The sequence below is a fragment of the Centropristis striata genome, chromosome 24 (genome assembly GCF_030273125.1).
Source record: "Centropristis striata isolate RG_2023a ecotype Rhode Island chromosome 24, C.striata_1.0, whole genome shotgun sequence".
NCBI lineage: Eukaryota > Metazoa > Chordata > Actinopteri > Perciformes > Serranidae > Centropristis > Centropristis striata.
Window position 1 is genome coordinate 6,624,396 of NC_081540.1, and position 23,001 is coordinate 6,647,396.

General features: G+C 35.6%; 3 protein-coding genes and 1 non-coding gene across 4 annotated transcripts; 2 read left to right on the forward strand and 2 right to left on the reverse strand.

Moving 5' to 3' along the window:
- Window positions 1-498: 498 nt before the first annotated feature.
- LOC131962979 (small integral membrane protein 11-like) lies at window positions 499-2,604 on the reverse strand. Its single transcript, XM_059328097.1, has 3 exons — window positions 2,478-2,604; window positions 1,404-1,650; window positions 499-904 (listed from the first exon to the last, which is right to left on the reverse strand). The coding sequence occupies exons 1-2, from the start codon at window positions 2,490-2,492 to the stop codon at window positions 1,438-1,440; spliced, it is 228 nt and encodes a 75-aa protein (XP_059184080.1). The 5' UTR covers window positions 2,493-2,604; the 3' UTR covers window positions 499-904; window positions 1,404-1,437.
- Window positions 2,605-3,279: 675 nt separating this feature from the next.
- On the forward strand, window positions 3,280-3,361 carry trnas-cga (transfer RNA serine (anticodon CGA)). The gene has a single exon. It is a non-coding gene; the product is annotated as a tRNA-Ser (tRNA).
- Window positions 3,362-4,965: 1,604 nt separating this feature from the next.
- Window positions 4,966-15,693, reverse strand: gpr180 (G protein-coupled receptor 180). Its single transcript, XM_059327542.1, has 10 exons — window positions 15,460-15,693; window positions 14,009-14,152; window positions 13,829-13,923; window positions 12,665-12,770; window positions 11,383-11,563; window positions 9,380-9,429; window positions 9,130-9,287; window positions 8,086-8,283; window positions 7,190-7,267; window positions 4,966-6,561 (listed from the first exon to the last, which is right to left on the reverse strand). Exons 1-10 carry the CDS (start codon window positions 15,596-15,598, stop codon window positions 6,406-6,408), a joined length of 1,305 nt encoding a protein of 434 aa, XP_059183525.1. The 5' UTR covers window positions 15,599-15,693; the 3' UTR covers window positions 4,966-6,405.
- A 1,084-nt stretch (window positions 15,694-16,777) lies between these two features.
- On the forward strand, window positions 16,778-22,507 carry LOC131962938 (dTDP-D-glucose 4,6-dehydratase-like). The gene is made up of 12 exons (XM_059328053.1): window positions 16,778-16,981; window positions 17,990-18,056; window positions 18,141-18,209; window positions 18,303-18,393; window positions 19,277-19,425; window positions 19,513-19,611; window positions 20,129-20,188; window positions 20,391-20,434; window positions 20,552-20,717; window positions 20,799-20,854; window positions 21,340-21,437; window positions 22,230-22,507. Exons 1-12 carry the CDS (start codon window positions 16,935-16,937, stop codon window positions 22,319-22,321), a joined length of 1,038 nt encoding a protein of 345 aa, XP_059184036.1. The 5' UTR covers window positions 16,778-16,934; the 3' UTR covers window positions 22,322-22,507.
- The last annotated feature ends 494 nt before the right edge of the window (window positions 22,508-23,001 follow it).

Consider the following 23,001-nt stretch of genomic DNA (forward strand, 5'->3'; position numbering starts at 1 on the left):
TGTTTCAAGCCTGTCACTTATCTGACTGAGCTATCGGCTCTGACAGACACAGTCATTTTCCTTTGCGTGTTTCACGTCGTCACTCTGTTAGACCTCAAAATTCACTACATTTCATAAGTATCGAAGCAACAACCTTCTGTCTTGAAGGCAGTAATCTCTCCCTCTGAGCTATTTGCTCTATCTGGCTGCATCTTCTTTTGAGTTTTAAAGCTTCAATTTTCACCTCATAAGATTTGAACCCTCCTGGGTGAAAGTCAGGCGATTGGAAGCGATCCCCGACCTCCTGGGAGTTCGAAAACGATCGCAAAAAATAAGGACAATAACATCCTTTTGCCTGCGTACAGCAAATCCCCATGGTGCATCAGTGGCACTTTGATTATGTTCGATTAAACGCCACTACAATGATCGCAACTGCTCTGGTGACATTTTTCTGATTATTGCAACACCTCATGAGATCTTTTACCCCAAGGAATCCCAGGAAATGAAGACAGAACAACATTGTAGCACGTGGAACAAACTATTTAATATAGTCACAAAGCTGGTTCCCATTTACAAGGAATATAACAGAATAAATACCATGCTGTGTTCTTAAAAATAAGCAGATTTGACAAGCTTTGATCCTACCTCTATTCCATTGTACCAAATGAAACTAATTCAATATATAGTTCTTTTACGGAGTTCATAACTGTTTAAAATTACAAAACAGTCCCTCATGCCAGTCTCACTTCAGTGTTGTAATTTAATTGTATAAAAACTTTGTTGAGTCAAACATTTACATAAAGTTATATATATGTGTAAAAAACAGGTACTGATTCCACAAGCAGTTTGCTGCTGCCCACAGTCAGACATCTGGATCATATGTGGGGGGAAAATGGCTTGTTCCTCAGGTCAGTGACACATTTCCCTGGAAAAGAAAGAGGGAAAGTCAGTGAGATATATAAATGCAGGATGTGTGCTTGAGAGAACCAAAGATCTTAAGAGGTTTAATAGAAAAATCTAAATGCTTTAACAAGTTGGAGTGTTGAACTGTTTACTGTCATTTTACTGAGGAAAGCCTAGAGGTCACAACAGGTCATTTTATACAGTAAAAACTAGGACAAAAATGGGTGACACATCACATATGGGAGTCTCAATCATACCATATCATTCTCAGTCATACCCAATGTCTGCAATCCCATGACTACAGAAATATTCAAATACAATAAGCAAAAATCTGCATTTCAAAAAATATATTTAAAAAAGGCCCAGTTTCTGCCTTAAACTGCATGTGATTAGCATGAGGTGGGTATGTCTGTAAAGGGGAGACTCATGGGTACCCATAGATTTTAGGATGTGCCAGCTGATTGTAAATATTACTATGATTGCATCACTACTGCCTGTAAAACAGCTGAAGTTAAATGTACCAGCAGTTCCTGTGTAGAGCAGCTTCTCTCCTGTTTAGTCCTCCTTCTTGTTGTCTATGTCGTCATTGGCCAAATTGTCCAAGAGGTCCTGGGTCTGCTGGGCGAGCCTCCTCTTCTCAGCCTGCTCCTTCTTCAGAGCTTCTTCTACTTTCTTACCCTGGTAGATCTTCACCCCAGCGAACGCCAAACACAGCAGCAGTGTCTTCAGGGCCAGGATGTACAGGAGTACGGGGACATTATCCAAAGCCTGAGGACACACAAGGGATCATGTTTTTCCCCAACTGTTTTTCAGTGCTTTCACATCTAGACATACTAACTTTTCCACTGGCCTCAGGACACAAATGGAGCAGTTTTTCCTCCTTACTGGACTGACTTTGTGTGACTGGTCAAAAGGAAATTGAAGACGGATGAACAAAGCTCTGGAACATTCAAGGATCCTGGAGAGGTTTCCCCCCCCCCCTCCCCTCTTTCCACCCGAGGCCTCAGCTGTCCACACTGGAGGTGGGAGTTAATTTGAGTCACACAGAGGGGAGGCGGCGTGTGAAAGAGAGAAGCAGCTGCAAACCATGTGCATTCTGGGCTTGTAGATGTCTCAGGTCATAAGCACATTTTTCATTGCCGAGACTGTATTCATACATTTGACCAGTTTAAAAACAGCATGCTAGGTTTCAAGACATTTTCCTAATCATTACAGTACTCTCTTTCTCTACTTATTAACTTGCTACTTGTTATTTTTGACTGTTAAAACTGCTTTGCCTGTTATTTTCAACTTGTTTATAGGGGCAGTGTTAAAGCATTTCTGAGAGAAAAATCACAGCTACTCACACAACAAAGAAAAATGAAGAAACAGACAGACGGAATATGCCACGAAAAGACACTCATTTTCCGGACATAGTATTTATTATGCAGCTAAAATGTGAAATGTTGGATATGCAAATTCACTGAGCTACAGCAAAGTTAGCAATATGCTAACGACCCTTAAGACCAGGAAGGAACTAATGACCAAACAGCGATTACACTAATAACAAAACATGCTTATGGTATCTATAAAATAGTATATTAAACAATATTTACCTTCCAGTTGATCATTTTTGCGGATGTATTGTTGAAGTTTGTTGTTCACTGAGAGCCTCTCTGCTATTAATGCTGTCCTGAAGGAGGCGGGACTTACAGTGACGGACCAATAGAAATGCAGCTTTTGTTTGACGTAAGCTGTGCTGCATTCAATAATGAATGGACAATGCGGTTTTAGTCATTGGTTTCAGTTTCCCTTAAAACCCCTAATAATGTTGATAAACCATTGTGGCATAATACACATACACATGAATACAAATAATTTCGTGAAGTTTATTTCATTAAATTTTGTTTAAACATTTAAACAAGTCATTCGGTTAAATCATTACAACTATTCCCATTGAACCTGAACGCATCCGGCAGGCTGTTATGAAAAAGGTTCTAACAGACATAGTCACTCATCAAAAAAAGTTACTTTACATATAGTTATTTTTATGAACGATATCTCCGATACAACGCAAGGAGAAAAAACAACAAAACACCAGAACTTTCTACAATCACAAATTTATTTTTCACAAATCTAGAATGCATCATACACACAGATACAGAATATACCAGTAGTTAGTAAAATGTCACCTTTTATGAAATTGAAAAACATTATGCTGCGCTTTCAAACACAATATTCCCTTACTGTAACATCGCTTCGGTTGCGCATTAAACCACTAGTATATATATACATATATATATGGAAATATCGCTAAAATGAATAAAAAAAATAGAACAGACAATGTAGCAATACGTCAGCAGTAGCAATACTGCGGTCGATATTCATATAGTGACCCATAGCCCACACACATGCGTAGTCACGGTGGCCGAGAGGTTAAGGCGTTGGACTCGAAATCCAATGGGGTTTCCCCGCACAGGTTCGAATCCTGTTCGTGACGATTTTCAGTTTTTACTTTTCCACATTATTGATGCACTCTAACACTGTGTGATTCTTATTATATGTTTGAAGACCCGTAAACGTTTCTATAGACATGGATTTACCCATCATAGGAATTACCTTTTAATAACTCCTATAGCACCATCACTTAACCCTTTATGGTACACATTATAATGCCAGTTAGGAAAAATATGTTTGGATTGTTTTTTTTTTGTCTTAAAATAGACTAAATAAACATAATCTGAAGAAATTTTTATTTTAAAAAAATTTTGTGGAAGTTTTTTGGGGTTTGTTTCCTGTAGGCAACATTGTACCATAACGGTACACAAGAGAAAAATAACGTTTTTTTAATTAATTTTGACATCATTTGATAAACATGTGTAAAAGATTCAGTAGCTTCAACAGGGTACAGTACTTAACATTTTAAATTTAAAAACATTATAAAAGGAACTTTTTTAATGGGTGTCTTGTCTGAATGTTGCCTGTAGGAAACATTGTACCATTGAACCAACAGCCCATTGAAATGATTGTCTATCAAAAATGATGGTTTACTCACCTATCAGTAGGAATATATTTTTTCCAGATGCAAAAGGGCCACGAAATGACGTTTTGAGTGATTTTGTGTGGCACAAAATGGCAAAGCGGTTTCCTTTGGAAAAGTCTGCAAAATAAGGTTTCAATATAGCCTCCTGGAGATCATGTGACAAATTAAAGCATTGCTATTGGTTCCCTATTCTCTTCCCCTCTGTTTTAAAGTATTGCATCACTCAAAAACATGCATTGTAGATATTTGACAGGCCAAAAATGGGAATTTTGTCTGAGGGCAACACCGTACCATAGAGGGTTAAATAAGTGCAGTGCCTTCTGATCAATTTTAATCCAAATCTATCAGACAGATAATTCGCTTCAGATACATTGAAACAGACCTGAAAATACCTGCAAATAACACAAACTGGGGAACTTTAAGCAGGCAGTGTAAATGTAAACAGCTTTGCACCAAGACTCCACCAAACCTCAGCAGAAAAACAGCAATTTTAGTAAATATGATCAATGTAACATAATGAAGGACATTAGCAATAACACAAACATTTGGGATTAACTAGGTAACATTTAAAATCTATTTTATAACAGTTACTTTATTACAGATTACACAGGTCAAATTTCCACAGGTTGTATTGAAAATAAATACATGTTATATATGTAAACTGCAGTGTGCATACTGCAAAAATAAAAGAAAAAAATGACAGGACAACTGTTTCTTGTGTGTTTTTAAATTAAACCATAATCACATATGACAATCGGTGTGGTGTGAATATTTAGCAAACAATACAAACAGAGGCCCCTCATTTTGTTGTTTTTGAATAGAATTAGATTGTTATTGTGGGCAGATGTATTCTCTTGCAGCCACATACTGTGCACTCACAGTATAAACCACCCAGATAACTGGTTTACCTCCAACATTCACTTTACAAATATTCACTTTAAAAATAAATACACAACAATGAATAAATATGTCAATGCTCCATGTCAGCTATCAGTTTAAGTGGAGTCCTTAAAACAAGAGAAGTCATGCAGTGTGTCTCCAGCTACATACAGTTTACAAGAGAAGTCATGCAGTGTGTCTCCAGCTACATACAGTTTATATGATTTCACATGCTGTCAGCTCAGTAATTCATGTCGAGAGTGAAAAAATAACTCAAAGTACAGCTTGATCAGTGATGTGCAGGAAGCACACACTTATCTTTTGGCTCTTTGGATGTGCAAACACAAAAGTGCGCTAATCCTTTTTATTATGGCGACTAAAAATAATTTTGTTAACCTGTCCACATCCTGTAACCATCTGTCCAAACAGTATCCATCCTTCCACCTGTCCCTTCTTCAGTGTTTCCATAGTAACATATCAATCTCACCACATACTGATCCATTCACCTACACTAATCAATTCTCTTATTGGAAATAAATCCCATGAAAACTAACAATGCATTATCTGTTTAGCCAGTGCTTGTATATCTTATTACTCATTCATTAGAAATATTGCTGCTTCATTACCATAAACACACCCACACATGCAACAAATGTGACTTAATCCGCAGCTGAAAATAGTCTCCCAAAATGCACAATTTCCTCCCGTTTAAGCAGCATTTTCTAAAAACTACAGTGCCTACAGTGTTTAAGGAATTACTGAGCCTTTTCTGAAAATGAAACTGTATTTTTGACACATTTGGAATATTTTACATTATCAGTCTGGGCTGAAAAGTCAGAAAATGCAGTTGTTTTTCATGGGACTTGTTGACCATTAAGAAAATGATTGCAAAAGTCCAGCCTTATGCTGCGTTTACAACAAATGCAAAGCAATTGAACCCACAGTGCAATTGCAATAATAATTCAAAATGATGCTGAAATATCGCAACTCTTAAAATGCTTGTTTTCTTAAAGGAGTTGGGATTGATCAGGGCTATGACACAGTGAATTTATCGCTCAAATTGAAACATTTTATACAAAAGTTTTAAATATATGGGATTCACATCACACATTTTGTGCACAATTTTGCTTTGCATTTGGTGAACACGTCTCTAAGACAAAACTCCTACTTAAATCTATCTTTGGCAATTTGATCCTGTCAGTAACACTTCATCCCTGCAGCCCTAAATCTGACACATGTAACGCTTCCCTGTGCTGAGTGTTTTCTTTAAAAATAATAGTGATTATCAAAGCCAAGAGCGCAAAGATTGCATCTGTGTTCCTTCGCGAGTCTTTGATCCATTTGTAGATGCGTCCTTGGCCTGTCTGTTCTGAAATTGTACTTTGGCCTTTAGTTCTGGCATCCAGCATGTCATTTTCCATTCTGAAGTTCAAACCATCTTTCCTTCTGCTCAGCAATACCGATGTATCTAGAGGTAGGGTGTTGCTGTGACAGTCCTGACCTGCTCAGCACGGTTTCATATCATCAGGAGCTCTGCCTCATCCGACGCAGCGTTCAGAGCAGTGAAGCCTTTGTGTCGTGGCGTGCTCTCCCCTCGCTCAGAAGCGTGACAGTGGATGTCCTCAGTAGCGCCCCCTGTGGTTGGTCCTGGACATGGTGAGGGGCAGAGACACGGAGGACAGAGAGGAGACCTCCCAGTAGAGTGAGCGAGACAGGAAGAGCTGGTAGAGGATCACCATGGAGATGGACTGGCAGAGGATCACACCGATAGTCACCACCTAACAGAGAGATACATAGATACATTACTTTATTCATCATCATAATGTAATAAAAATCTGCACTTGAGTCCATTGAAAATGTAATAAAACCTGATAATGTAATAACTTCCCGATAATGTAATAAAGTGCATTTCCCAATAATGCAATACACTTTTTTACCAATGATAATATATATATAATATAATATGTAATAATAAATAGTAACAATATGATAAAATAAATAAAATAATTATAAATAAAATAATATAATATATAATAATAAGGCCAGTATAATAATAATAATAATAGTATATCACAGTATATAGTAATAATAGGAAAGACCAGGTAGCAGGGTTTGTTCACTTTTTCAGTAGTCAAATTCAAGCACTTTTCAAGGACTTTTCAGGTCCATTTTCAAGCTTTTCCAGGACCTTTCAACGGTTGTAAATGGCATGTTTTAGATGAGAAGCTACTTATTTACAGCCCCAGAAGCTCCACAGCTAAAGACATTTAATCAAATGTTAATTTCAGTCACCTTTGCGTTTCTTCCCGACTAAAAGATAATGTTGAACATATTGCAGTTGTTTAAAAAAAAAGAAAGAAAGAAAGTTTAGGTATGAGGTGAGTTTGTGTTTGTGGTTGTTCAAACCTTCTCCTTCTGGTGCTCGTTGAAGATGGACGACATGAGGAAGAGGACCGGATGGCAGAGGAACCACAGGAAGCATCCCTGCAGAGGACACAAGGAAGAGCACATGACCAGCCGACAAGATCGACAGAATATGTCATTTGTCAGTTACGCCCATAACGACCCATATGAGCATACGTTTTAGAAATGGCGCACAAGTCATTACACATCGTCACACTTTTAAAATAATCGCCTAAGTCATTTTTTGTCAAAATTGTTTTTTTTGCCTAAACCATCTCCTCATTGCCACCTATGGTAAAATCTCCTTCATCCTCAGTTGATCAGATCATGTGATTTTACCCCTTTAAGATAATGGCCTATGTCAAGTGTGTGACTTAGGCAATTTTCTGAACATGCCTTTGTCATAAACATGACATGGGATGTGTCATGAACATTAATGACACTTTGAAGTAACATTAATGCTCATGATACTTGTCATGTCGTGTTTCTGACAGGCTTGTGTGACTCTTATGTAGACACCTTCAAATAAAGTGTTACCATATCTTGCTTAAGTCACAAAGGCATGTTCAAAACATTTCCTAGTCATTTATTTCTCTTAAGTTACATCATTTACACACAGTGTTATTACTATGCCAATAGCCATTCTTTGTTACATCCTTTTTGAGTGAAATGATCAATAAATGTAATATATTACACTTTTGGTGAAGTTTTTTGTGTTTCCTGCAAAACTTGAAAAAATTAGTTCGCCGATTATTTTAACAGGGTGACGACATACAGGTACGGTCCAGGTTTGTAAAAAAAAAGGATGCAGTTTCATTAAATTTAGGCTGCAAAATGACTGATCTAGGGCAAAAAGAACTTCCCGGTGTGGTGTTATAAAAGACAGTTTTGTGTTTCACCTTGACGAAGCAGAGGTAGAAGTCTCTCTTCAGGGTGCTCCTCTCAGTAGAGATGATCTGGTAGAGGACGGAGGCCAGCAGGAGGGCCAGGCAGACCCTCAGAGCCATGAGGAGCAGCCCTGCCAGGCTCTGCTGGGCGTGGTAGCTGTGATGTTCATTCTCTGACTCGGAGAACTGCTCCCACAGCAGCAACGCTCCCTGAAAATGACACGCTTTCTTGTATTGATAGCAAAGCCACAGGACGGATTGACCTACAAGTCTTCAGATTCTGTCACCTATTATTCTGCATGACACAGCTCCTGGAATTTCAAAATAAAGGCCCCCAGAGGATAACAGAAGTTAAGCTTTCAAATAGAACATGTTTACATGTTTTAATGTAAAAAGAAAACATATTTTCTCTTTAAGCCCTGTAGAACCCGATAATGTAATAAATTCCCGATAATTTAACAAAAAATCTGCACTTGAGTCCATTGAAAATGTAATAAAATCTGATAATGTAATAACTTCCCGATAATGTAATAAAGTGCATTTCCCAAAAGTGTAACATTAATGGGAGGTTATTACATTATCAGCCTTCATTTCGCAAGTACTCATAATGTAATAATTCCCCAATATTGTAATACTGTACATTATCAGGTTCTACAAGCCCCCCTCCCAAATTAGAAAGGTTAACTCCTGTTATTTTGTCCTGACAAATATCCATGATCCAGTTTACTTTACACACTGTCCTTATCAGGGACATCCACACCTAACTCAATGCTCGGCACCTTATATATTTATATATTTACACTATTGTTTTAATGCATACAATGGCACTAAGTTGATGGTACAGTGAATGAATGACATGAATATACTAAGTGCTGAGATGATGAGAATGTATCTTGTTATTTACTATTTATTGTGCTTTTTTTTAGTCCAGTATGTGAGTGCATTGAATTTCGTTGTATTTTTGTGCAATGACAAATCTAATCTGAATCCTTATAAATTCATTTAATTTATGCAAAACAAAAATAGTAATTTACCTGAAATAACAGTCGTGCTCACCTGTATGACGACTCCGCCCACAGCGACAGCCGTGGAGGTGCGTGACTGCTCCCACTGCAGCGGTCTGGACTGAGGCTTCCTGCCCCGGCTCAGGGTCCAGCCCACACACAGACTCAGCAACATGTACAGCATGGACACCTGGGACACCATATCCCAGACTGCACAGGGAGCAGGCACACAACAACACAGTTAATCTGTTGGAAAATCTGAAATAATAGCAGATAATTGATAGTAGTAATAAAGAACATACACTCTGCCAGACTGCCCATCAGAGGAATACCAGCACCGTCTCTGGAATACCTGCACAACACCACCAGAGACAGAAAATCATCATTACAACGTTAAAAACACTTGATAAAATACATATTTGCAGTTGGTAATAAACACGTAAAGATTAATAATTTACTTTAGTACCTGTGTCTTTTTTATCTACTGCTGATTTTAATGTGTCTGAGTTTTTCTCTTAGTCTTTTGTTTTTTTGTTTCTGTAGCACTTTGAGATTTCTTTATGAAAAGTGCTTTACAAATAAAATGTATTATTATTATTATTATTATTATTATTATTAATAAGAAAAGCCACTCTCGGAAATGAAGGTGAAGGCGGACTGTGGTCAATAGTGTGATGGTTGCCTCCTGTTTTAATTAATTTTACCTGTCTTCTTATGTACTTATTTTAATTGTATTGTGTTTACTTTTATGTTTTATTGTCATAAGATTGTGTATCTTAATTTTGCACCTTTTTTAAAAATTGGTTGTTAGTTTGGTCTTGTAAAAAATGTAAAAACTCAATAAAAGTTTAATCATAAAAAAAGAAAAGCCACTCTCCAATTCACCTCCAAGTCTCGTTAATAATTACATTAAAACTAGACTAACAGATTTATCAGTTGGCAGATATTATCGCTATCTGTGCATCAGCTGTCCGATATGTGCCGTTATGAAAACTTTTTTACACAATTTATAATGCAGAAAATGTTGCTTGTCATGTTTTTTGTTTTATTCCTTTTTTAAAAATATAATCAGCAATTGACTGACACTGAACAGTAAAGATGTTTATTTAGCTATTTTTTAATTCCTATTTAATCTTTATTTTCTATGTTATCGTTTATAGTATAACTGATAATGTAATGCATTAATTGTATAATATTTAATGTTATGTAGTGTTTCGTCTTCTCTTTTATTTATTTATTTGCTTGTTTCTATGTTTTATTATTATTATTATTATTTTCTAATTTTTTATGTGCAGCACTTTGTGTTACATTTCTCTTGTATGAAAAGTGCTATTCAAATAAAGTCTGATTGATTGATTGAATATTTCCTCTGCTTTTAGCTCTGTTTTTGGTCTCCACCAGCTCCCACATCAAACCACCAGTAGGGTTGTCAAAAGTATCGATACTCAAAAAAGTATTGATACTAAAACGTCATATCCGGATACAATACTCATTTTCAAAAGTATTGATACCCTCAGTATACACAGTGTCAGTATACATAAGCATAGAGTTAATACGTTTACATAAGTGTTGGTGACTGAAAAGTGTTATTTTCTCAGAATGAAACAGAGAAAAGTCGACCTGCAACACACACAGCCGAAAATATTGTTCTAATTGTTATTGTTTATTGTATTTATTTATTTTGTGCACTTCCTCAGACCTGAAGTTTGTTATCATAGTTGCAGTTTCTTTTTGCACAACTGTTTTTTTATTATAAATATTTAACCTGTGGTTCTGTTAATTTTTACATGTTGCATTTTTCGGTAATGCTTTATATTAAGGTCCTTGTAATAACCATTAATTAACAAGTAATAAGGCCCTTGTAAGTCCTTACAATATGCTTATTAACATTATTGTGTGTTTATAAGCTTATATAAGTGTTAATAATGGCATTACAAACACCCATGACCCACCCATTATGTCTTTGCCATGCCTTTATTAATCTTATTTTGTTTGCTTATTGATATTAAAATATACTTTATTGCTCATCTATTATAAGTTAACTATGCTTTTTGCAACTACCGGATCTAAAGTGAGAACAATGCCTTATAACTTGTTAATTAATGGTTATTAAGGACCTTATTATAAAGCGTTACCCGTTTTTCTTGTTAATAAAAATATTTCTGTTAAATTTTGGGGTCTTTGTATCGGTATCGAGTTAAAAATTTTAGTATCGTGACAACCTGCATTATGCATTATGGCTAACTCTTTAGCTTTGGGTTGTGTGAATGCTCCAGTCATGTGCATGGTGTCACTGGGTTCCCACCTGGCCAGGTGGATGTAGTTGCAGAGGGCGGAGCAGCCCTGCAGGGCCAGCACCGTGGTCAGCACTTTGAGCACGGTGTGCATGGGACCTCCTTTCTTCAGGGCCTGGTACAGAGGCTGCACGTAGATACAGCTGGCGATGAAGTAAGCCAGCAGCAGGAGGAAGTAGAAGCTATGGAGACCTGTGAGAGAATGAAACGAGTCAAGGGGAAACATTTTGTCCCACATAAATGATGCATATCTCTCAGGAACAATCTCTTGATGCACTTTCTACCATTGAAATATTAAACACAAACATCTTTTTAATAGCAGCACACGAGCATGAAGCAGTGTGGGTGACTGTTGACTGAAAACAGTTTGATAAAAGCCTCAATTCAAGCAGATTTATGATTTGATTTATTAACCCTCTGAACCCCACAAACCTCCAGACAATATGCAGGGTTCGTACACTTCAGCAGTGGTCAAATTCAAGAATTTTTCAAGGACTTTCAATGTCCATTTTCAAGCTTTTCCAGTATCTTACACCTGTTGCAAATCACATGTTTTAGATGAGTACTTACATACTAAAAGGGGGAGATTTCACGTAACCATACCAACAGCGATGGTATTACACTTTTAGGAGGAACGGTCTTCATTTCAGATAGATTTTTGGTCATTTTATTTCTTTTTTAAGTAATTTTGTTTTTTTCTGTCATTTTGTGTCTTTTTAAAAAAATAATTTGGTGTTTTTTCAGTAATTTTGTGTCTTTTTTTAGTAATTTTGTGCCTTTAAGTAATTTAGTTTTTTTCTGTCATTTTGTGTCTTTTTAAAAAAATAATTTGGTGTTTTTTCAGTAATTTTGTGTCTTTTTTTTAGTAATTTTGTGTCTTTAAGTAATTTAGTTTTTTCTGTCATTTTGTGTCTTTTTTTAGTAATTTTGTGTCTTTTTTTAAGTAATTTTGTGTCTTTTTTTGGTCATTTTGATACTTCCTCCAGCGGAGGAATTCCTAATTCCTAATTTGAGTTTGAGACCCCTGATGTAGATCAGTACAGGAGAGGCTATTTTTGCCTTTCCTGTACCATCCAGCCATGGGGCTTCAGCCTATTCCTTTTTTGGTTGCTGTCTGATGGATTCTTTTGTAAAAACATGATTTTATTTTGTTTTTTCTTTGTTTTTGGAACCGAAATAAAGCATTCATTCATTCAATATGTGTAGCGTGCAGAGTCCCATTTTTCCCCAATATTAGTCCCACTTGTTGGCACTTGAAAAATGTTGTACAAAAACATTTTTGAGATGTCTGACCTGCCTCCTGCGCGCTGAAGTGCTCCAGAGGATTCCCAGCCGAGTCGGCGTTGAACAACAAGACGGTAAAACTCAGATCAGCGAGAGAAGGAATCACGGCGCTTTCCTGGAGACAAAGAAAACAGAATAACCACGAGACTGAAAAAGGATCATTCAGGAGTTTATTCAATTTTGAAGCATGCTGATAATGAAACACTGCTGGTTTAAGTGTGTGTTGCTAAATACATTGTGAATTTTATTTATTTAAGAGTATTCACACTGACATGTGCTTGACCGATGAGGACAATATTCTATAACTGCTCATTTATTTGTTTATGTATTAGATTTTCTGGTCATTTTAAGCACATAAATGTCAACGGCACAGCTAGAAGTACAGAGAACTCAAAAATGTTATTTTGTGCAGGTATAATGCCATGAATTATTGAAAAAAGAAAATGCAAATGTATTCACAAAAATTGGTAAAAAAAATGTTTTACAACATTTTCCATGTTAATTAGATGTTATTTTATTCACTTATTTATGTTGTAAAAATTTGCAAAAAGACACAGAAGTACCAAAAAAGACACAACATTATTTAAAAAAGACACAAAATGACCAAAGAAATACACAAAATTATTAAAAAAGACACAAAATTATTTAAAAAAGACACAAAATGACCAAAGAAATACACAAAATTATTAAAAAAGACACAAAATTATTTAAAAAACACCTTTTTTTAAAAAAAGACACAAAATTACCAAAAAAAGACACAGAATTACCAGAAAGACACAAAATTATTCTAAAAAGACACAAAATTACCAAAAAAAGACACAGAATTACCAGAAAGACACAAAATTATTCTAAAAAGACACAAAATGATTTTAAAAAAAGACAAAAAAAAATGTAAAAATGATTTAAAAAAGACTTAAAAAAAAAAAAAAAAAAGACACAAAATTACCAAAAAAAGACACAAAATTACCACAAAAAAAAAGTAATTAAAGGGACCTTCCACACACAACACGGTAAAGTGCCATTCATATAAAACTCACATTAGACTTTCATATCAAGGTGGGGGCCACAAAATATCGTCACGAGGGCCACAATTGGGCCGCAGGCTGCGAGTTTGAGACCCCTGCTGTAAAAGACAGACTCTGAATGTGATATATAAGGTGTGTTTGTTTCTACCTGACATGTGTATCTGTCAGCGTACAGGGCCTGCCAGGCTGTCGGAGACGACTGACGAGGGATCGTCTGGTTGTGTTCTTCTTCACTGAGAGAAACTGAAGCGGGAGGACAAACACAGTGAGAGGAGGAGACGGTGTGGATGAAGAAGAAGAATCAAATCAACACAGCTCTGGTTCTTACTGGTGTAGTAAGCTTTAGCGAGCCTCTCGGAGCAGCTGAGGTTGTCCAGCTCTGAGCCCATATCCTGATAGAGCAGCAGCCTGGACTCCTTCTCCACGGCCAGAGCAGAGTTGTCCAACCTGCACACCAGCAGACCCTTCTCACCTGCAGACACGCAAACAAGACAGTCAGAGAAATCTCACTCAAAAATAAACGCCATTTTGTGTCTGTTGTTGGGTCTTTTTTAGTTATTTTGTGTCTTTTTTGGTCATTTCTGTCTTTTTTGGTCATTTTGTGTCTGTTGTTGTGTCTTTTTTTAGTTATTTTGTGTCTTTTTTTGGTCATTTTGTGCTTTTTTTTTTAGTCATTTTGTGTTCTCTGTGTTTTCTTGGTCATTCTGTCTTCTCATTATCAGATTTCACGTAACCATACCAACAGCGATGGTATTACACTTTTAGGAGGAACGGTCTTCATTTCAGATAGGCTACTCATTTTTTTTTGGTCATTTTATTTCTTTTTTAAGTAATTTTGTTTTTTTCTGTCATTTTGTGTCTTTTAAAAAAATAATTTGGTGTTTTTTCAGTAATTTTGTGTCTTTTTTTAGTCATTTTGTGCTTTTTTTTAGTCATTTTGTGTTCTCTGTGTTTTTTTGGTCATTCTGTCTTCTCATTATGTGTCTTTTTGGTCATTCTGTCTTCTAATTTTGTGACTTTTTGGTCATTTTGTGTCTTTTTTTTTAGTCGTTATGTGTCTTCGTCATCACATGATTTTAAACATTAATGCTGAATGAATGAGCTAACCCTGAGATGACACGTCTTCATATTTAACCCTCTGGAGTCTCCAAAAGCTCCAAATCATTCAGACTTTTTCATCACATCCACACTAGAAATCAAAGCAGCGTGGAGCCCTACTGTAAATTTACCTCTAAAGTTCTGGCTGTAAACTCCATGAGGCCAATTTCAGTTTGATGATGATATACCAAGTAAAACTGGAGACAAGCTCAAATAGATTTAGTATAAAATGATAGAACTGGATGTAACCCTCTTATATGTTATATTTGCAACCTTTGTTCACATTTGAAACATTTAAAATTCTTTATTGAGCATGATAGTGTTTTGAAAGTAAAAAAAAAGATTAAAAATCACATTTTATGTTGGACTTAGTAACTAAGGACTAAAAAAACCACAAAATGACTAAAAAAAAGACACAAAATGACCCAAAAAAGACACAAAAAGACACAAATTCAAAAGACAGAATGACCAAAAAACCCAGAGGACAAAAACTGACCAAAAAAGACACAAAATGACCAAAAAAAGACACAAAATAACTAAAAAAAAAGACACAACAACAGACACAAAATGACCAAAAAAGACAGAAATGACCAAAAAAGACACAAAATGACACGTAAAGACATGAAAAGGATTCAAAAATGGACAAGATAGCCCTATAAGACTCCATAGAGTGAATGTTACCTTGGTACATGAATTTAGTGATGAATTGGCCATTCTGCTGTCTCGCTGCTTCGCTCTGAAAAAGTCCTGTTACAGTTTTACCAAAAGCCCCCGAGCTGAGCAGCGCTGCAGCCACAAGTGCTGCTAATAAACGCGACATTTTTCACTTCTGCACTTTGACGTTATCGATAAATAAAACGTGAGCTGATGAATTCAATGAGCCACGAAGCCAGAAGTAAACCAGCTGCGTCAAGCTGCTGAAAGTCACCACAGGTGACACCGGAAGTTAGGTCTCCCGATTGCCATATCGTCACCCTGTTAAAATAATTGCCTAACTAATTTTTTCAAGTTTTGCAGGAAACACAAAAAACTTCACCAAAAGTGTAACATATGGCATTTATTGATCATTTCACTCAAAAAGGATGCAACAAAGGATGGCTATTGGCATAGTAATAACACTGTGTGTAAATTATTTCACTTAAGAGAAATAAATGACTCAGGCAATTTTTTGAACGTGCCTTTGTGACTTAAGCAAGTTATGGTAACACTTTATTTTGAAGGTGTCTACATAAGAGTCACACAAGCCTGTCAGAAACATGACATGATAAGTACCATGAGCATTAATGTTACTTCAAAGTGTCATTATTGTTCATGACACATCCCATGTCATGTTTATGACACACTCATGTCAATCTTAAGTCACATTTTATTTTGATTTAGGCATAATACATACGCTTAAGTCACACACTGGACAAAGGCTAGGCCAGGCCATTATCTTAAAGGGGTAAAATCACATGATCTGATCAACTGAGGATGTAGGCGATTTTACCATAGGTGGCCGGCGTCATGAGGAGATGATTTAGGCAAAAAAAAAAAAAAAAAAATTAGACCATTGTTTTCTTTAATTTCTTGTTCATTTTAATGTCTGGTACATTAAAAGGTACATTTGTTTAGACAAATATTATAAAAACAACAAAAATAGTTCAAAAGAGTTTAATTTAAGAGATGATATCTAGAAATGTTCCATGGTTTTCTTAATAATAACCAAAATCATTATCCATAACCATATTACATTTGTAATTACAAAAGTCGCCATGTCATCTCTGTTCGGTAAAAATATTTAACTAAATGTCACTTTTATTTAGAAAATATTTTTCCGGAAGTTACAACTTCACTGCGGCTCACTTGACACCGTTACCTCAATAAGTCGGCCTGTCTGTCATGTACGAGAACCAATCAGAGCGCAGAATCCAGTCTCCATGCGACGAATGACCCGCCCCTTTTCAACGTGTCAACACTGCCGTAAAAGGGGCCGCAACTGTCGCAAATCACACAATGTAACCTGTGTACTGAAGGGAACTTCTATGCTACAAGAGCTATCTGTTAGCCTGCACGTGAAATAACGGAATATAAAAGGATTAATATGTCGTTTATACATCTGAAGAAGACCTTAATGTGAGCAGACAGCTAGTTTTCACTGTTGTGATGAGCAGAAGATGGACTTTAGCAGGACAGTTCTGGTGACAGGAGGCTCTGGATTCATGTGAGTGAACAGGAAACATTATATAAACATTATTATTTACCACTATTTATTATAACTAGCTCGCTCTTGAGTTACTAGAGTTATTAGACGACCCCTTAAAACCTAAAAAAAAAACAATTCCGATTTCTCTCAATAGTTGCCTTTATTGATGGTTTCTCAAACACTACATTACACTGAGTTGCTTAATACAGAATATTTGTATATATTAAAACATTGGGTTCATATAACATGCTATAACTGTTGTAACAGGCTGTGGTGGAGCTAATTCTGTCTATTTTATAGTCCTACCCGGTGGTTTTATGTATTGGACATAAATACATTGTATTTAATACGCTAAGTATACGTAGTTCTTCCCCCTTTCTATTGATTAAGCAGTGTAAATAAACTTCTGGTTTGCATTCTCAAAATAACTTATCATAAAGTAATCGCTTTGTATCTCAAAATTATAACTTATCTTACAAAAGACTTATTTCCTCAAACATATTGAGTTAGTGTCTCAAAATAATGACTAATTATCCCAAAATAATGATTTTATATCCCCAAATAATGACTTAATATCCCAAAATAATGAATGACTTTCTCAAAATGTCTTTATAGCTTATAATAATGACCTAGTTCCTCAAAATATTAACTTATTTGTGCATTTTAATCAGACACTATCTCAAAATGAGTTGGGTTTTATCAAGTAACTCAGGATAGACTGAGATACTAAGTCAGTATTTAGAGAAAAACATTTTGAGTCATGTTTTTGAGAACATTTTTTTGCATAATTTTGAGGTTTCTCACGTTGAGATATCAAGTCAAGATTTTGAGAAACTAGCTTCTCACAGTTTTTGAGATAAGTAATTAATTATTTTTTGAACAGGTTATAATTTTGAGATGCTGAGTCATTACTTTGGGAAAACCCATTAGATCTTTTTTAATCCCAAGGCTAAATTCTCTTATTTTAAAATAAGACGTTAAAATGGATGTTAACAAACCTGGTAAAACTCTCATCTTCCTCTCCAGCGGCTCCCATCTGGTGTGTTCGCTGGTCAGCAGGAACCCGGACTGGAGAATTATTAACCTGGATAATGTAAGTCTTCAGTGATGTGTGGTGGGACTGTTATAAATAAAGAAGAGTTTATATTTCAGTATTTCTCATCGTCTGACCTTCCAGTTGGATTACTGCTGCAGCCCCAGGAGTCTGGAGAGCGTTGAAGACAGGCCCAACTACACCTTCATCAGGGTGAGAAGGAAACATTCAGCAAGAACTTAAGAGGAGCACTAACATCTGTAGAATAACTCTCTAAATGCTCCTAAAATCTCCTTCCTTCTGCAGGGAGACGTGTGTAACTCACGGCTGGTAAATCACATTTTCAACACAGAAAACATCGATGTGATCTTTCACCTGGCGGCTAAAACGCACGTTGGTGAGCACCTGTTGGGATTTTCAAAGAAAACTTACCTTTTTTTCTCTAATCTAGCTTTTAAATGAGTTATATATTTTTTTAAATTATTATTATTCATTTATTTGTATTATTATTTATTTAGTTTTAGTCTGGCTTCTAATCAGGCTTTATTTATCTGCATATCTAATCTAATTATTAACTGTATTTTATTTTTTTAGTGAAGTCATTAATTAGGTTTTATTATAATATAAATTATTTATTTTACAGTTTTAGTCTGCTTTTAATAAAGCTTTATTTATTTGTATGTCTAATCCAAATATTAACTGTTTTTTTACTTTTTAATGTTGTCTTTAATTAAGTTTTATTATAATATAAATTGTTTATTTATTTTTACGGTTTTAGTCTGCTCTTAATAGAGCTTTATTTATCTGTATATCTAATTTAATTATTAACTGTATTTTACTATTTTTTTAATGTAGTCTTTAATTAGGGTTTTATAAAAATAATTTATTTATTGTCTTTTACTGTTTTAGTCCGGCTTTTAATAGAGCTTTATTTATTTGTATGTCTGTCAAATTATTTACTGTATTTAACTTTTTTATCTAGTCTTTAATTAGACTTTATAAATAATTTATATTTTTATCATATCTTTTTAACAGTTTTTTGATTTCTATTGTTTTTAAAAAATATATAATTTACTTTTTTTTACCCATTCCTTCACTGTAAAATGATGACAATAAAGACATTATTTTGAGAAAACATCTCATTATAATGATTATAATTATCCATATCTAACTATATAATCATTTGTAAAATCGAGTTGTTTGCGCTGCATTTTATTTGTATGAAAAGTGCAAAACAACTAAAGTCAGATTGACTCACGTTCTTTTTGCCCCTCGTCCAGAGTCGTCATTTGAAACTCCGTCTAGTTTCCAGCGTGTGAACATCGAAGGGACCAGAGTGTTACTGGGAGCCGCCCATCAGGCCCGACACCAGCCGCAGCGCTTCGTCTACGTCAGCACCGACGAGGTGTACGGAGCCGGTCTGGACCAGGTCAGACAACAGACAACTCGCTGGAAGGATTCTTCTTGTTGTTGTTGTTTTGAGTCATTCAGTGGTTTGTGTATTGGGTATTTGCAGGTGTTTGATGAGAGCAGTCCAGTGAGGCCTTCCAACCCGTATTCTGCCACTAAAGCAGCTGCAGAGTACCTGGTCAGAGCCTACTGGGACAAATATAAGGTAATACTTTAGAATACCTTATTCTAATGTAACTCTTTTACACAGCTGCTCATCTGTTACTTCTGGAAATGCTGTCTGTAAAGTCCGTCTCCTTCATGAACATACGACGCTTCTACAGCATCACTACAGAAGTAGGAAGCCAAAATAAACAGATTTTGCTGTGATTAAATTGCAATAAATGGGTCACAAGTGTGCCAAAATAACTACAAAATGATGCAGATGTGTGAAAAGTCTGAATTCATGCTTTGTCAGGTCGGTCCACGGCAAGGTTATTATCGTTAACGAAAACTAACGAAATAAAAAATAGAATTGTAAAAACATATTCAATAACTGAAATAAAAATAACAAGTTTAAAAAAAAAAAAAAGATAACTGAAACTGTATTTGTTTAAGTGTGTGAAGCCGCCAACCGATTCCAAGTCACTTCACCTTTTGGTTTTCATACAAACAAGCAATTTCATAACATCAACCCGGGGCTTCTTTGTATTTTAAATGCTGCTCTGTGTATTTGTTACCAGTTTCCCATCATAATCACCAGGAGCAACAACATCTACGGGCCCAGGCAGTACACAGAGAAGGTAAAGCACCTGCACTTTCCTCTAATACGTTCATCACAGTCATTTTATCTTACACTTGTGCATTACACAATAATAAAGATGCTACAAATACTTGTGCATATATATAACAGTTGGAACTGCAGGTTTTTCTAGTTTTAAACTTCTTAAAGTGATAAAAAAAATATTCTGTACTTACTTTGAAACATCATCTTGATCTTTTCAGGTCATTCCGAGGTTTCTCTCTCTCTTGCAACTGAACAAGAAATGGTAGGTTTGTTTTATTTTGAAAGGGCTTGACTGAGAAAACGTCTTCCGTATTTGTTTGACTTGAAGAGAAACAAAAAGCGGAGAGAATCTAGTTTCTAAACTCAGTTTCTGCCACAGCACCATCCAGGGAACCCTCCCCAAATCCCGCCATTTCCTGTTTGTCGATGACGCCATCAACGCCTTCCTGCTGGTTCTGGAGAAAGGGATTGTGGGAGAAATCTACAATGTGGGAACAAGCTGTGAGATTCCCATCATGCAACTGGCCAGGGAACTTGTTAAGATGGTGAGAACTGTTGGCGAACGCTCTCCTCATCTAAACAAACAGCACAAGTCGCAGATTTTCATGAAACTGTTTGTGTTTTAGGTCAAGAATGTGCCGGACTCCGAGGTGAACGATTGGCTCGAGTTTGTGCCTGACAGGTACAAATGTTTACTGAGGCGTTTATTTAATCCATTTATTTTCTATTTTTATGTAAATATGTATGTTTAGGGGAAAAAATTGTTAATTGAGTAGTGGAGAAGGGGTAGGTTTAAATAAGCATATGCTTCATCCTACTCCTTTTCGTTTTTTTTGTTTATTGCTATTGTTGTTTTGACTATTCTCATTGGATTTGTTTGTTTTTCAGTTTACTTTGTTGTGTTACTCGCACATGTTCGAAATAAAAAAAGCTAAACTAAAAAACTAAACTAAAAATCCAGTGAGAAGTGGAGTGATTTTCTCATAAACCTCTATACGATCAGACTTCTTTTTGCAACCAGATGAGTCGCCTCCTGCTGGCCATTAAAGAATGCAGGTTTTAGGCTTCAGACACTTGGTCCTCGCCTAAAATATTAAATATTAAAGTGTTTGTTTCATGAACTCATGAGGACAGTGAGCTAAGCGACCTTTGACCTCTTCTCTACAGGCCGCGTGTCGACCTGCGCTACCCAATCAGGAGTGAGAAGCTGCAGCAGCTGGGCTGGAGAGCAGACGTGTCCTGGGCTGAAGGCATCAGACAGACTGGTACAGTTACACACCACAAGCCTCTCCACATGCTTTTAATGTTTATTTTTATTTCTCTAAGTTTCTTGCAAAGCTTTGTTCTGTATTTCATATATAAAAGGTGCTATACAAGTACATTTTATTATTATTTTTAGTGGTTTGGTTAAGACCAATGGATAAAAATGTATTTATAGTTCATAGACATTTTACAAATGAACCGAGTGTAAACTATTTAAATAAATAATATATAAATTAATATTAATATAATAATATAAATAATATATAATTTACAAATTTACATATTTTTTAATCCAGTTTGGGTTAAAAAAAAAAAAAAATCACTTAAATTGTAATCCACCATAGGTGAAGATTTTAGCCCAAATTGTAAAAAAAAATGATTAGACCACCCTTGGTTTCTTCAATTTCTTCTTAATTGTAATGCCTGGAACAACTAAAGGGACATTTGTTTGGACAAATATAATGATAACAACTAAAATAGCTCATAAGAGTTTAATTTAAGAGCTGATATCTAGACATTTAACATGGTTTTCTTGATAATTGTTTTGGTTATTACCAAGAAAACCATGGAAAATGTCTAGATATCAGCTCTTAAATCAAACTCTTATGGGCTATTTTTGTGGTTATTATATTTGTTGCAACAAATGTAACTTGAGTTGTACCAGGCATTAGAAGAAATTGAAGAAAACAAGGGTGGTCTAATAATTTTTCCATGACTGCAGATATAAGCAGATGAAAAAAAATGTGTTTTCCTCTTTATATCGTGTGCTAATAATTCCCGTTTGTGTCTTTTAGTCAAATGGTACCAAGACAACCCAGACTTCTGGTCAGACACAAGCAAGGACCAAGAACAAATCACAAGCCAGCTTGAAAAAGCTGAAAAATAGGTGACAAACTAATGAGTTTTTAATGACGCAGCTGATTCATGTCTTAACTGTACAAATTTTCAAACGATTGTTGGACCAACGGGCCCTGAAGTGCCGGACTACAGGAGGGCGGAGCCTCCCTTCAACCAAAGTTTCTCATGGAAATAAATGCACTTTATTTTGATATTAAATTTATCGCTGATTGAGTATGAATGTAAAGTGTAATTTTTGAATGAATGGAGAGTGTGAACTTGGTAGTTCTAGCAACTGCAGGTGCAACTTTACATTTCAAATGTATGCATAATATCTTACAGCATTATACTACAGCAGAGGCCTTATAATAATAAAATAAGAAGGAAACTGGATCAAACTTCAAATCAATCTGTCATCTGTTTTGTACACATTGTAAGATTTTTCACAAAATGATGTATTTAACTGCAAATAAACTTGATTATTTAATAACTTAAGGTATGTGACATGCTTTTCTAAACAAACATCTAAAAGACATTCAATTAATAGGTTTAATAATTAACTTTTTTACATATTAAATTGTCGAAAAACAACTTCATCCGTGTCACAAATGTTTCCAAACGTTTTCAAACCAAGAGAAATATGTGATTTTGCATCATTTGGTCGTCTGTGTATGGCATAATTAATTTGTTCACTTATCCTTTAATTAGCCAGGAAGGTCCCATTGAGAT

Coding starts and splice junctions, on each gene's coding strand:
- gpr180 (XM_059327542.1), bottom strand. CDS start 15,598: ATGTCGCGTTTATTAGCAGCACTTGTGGCTGCAGCGCTGCTCAGCTCG. Junction 12,771..13,828: donor CTGACAGATACACATGTCAG/GTAGAAACAAAC, acceptor CTTTGTCTCCAG/GAAAGCGCCGTGATTCCTTC. Junction 11,564..12,664: donor CTTCAGCGCGCAGGAGGCAG/GTCAGACATCTC, acceptor ATTCTCTCACAG/GTCTCCATAGCTTCTACTTC.
- LOC131962938 (XM_059328053.1), top strand. CDS start 16,935: ATGGACTTTAGCAGGACAGTTCTGGTGACAGGAGGCTCTGGATTCAT. Junction 19,612..20,128: donor CCTACTGGGACAAATATAAG/GTAATACTTTAG, acceptor ATTTGTTACCAG/TTTCCCATCATAATCACCAG. Junction 20,435..20,551: donor TTGCAACTGAACAAGAAATG/GTAGGTTTGTTT, acceptor TTTCTGCCACAG/CACCATCCAGGGAACCCTCC.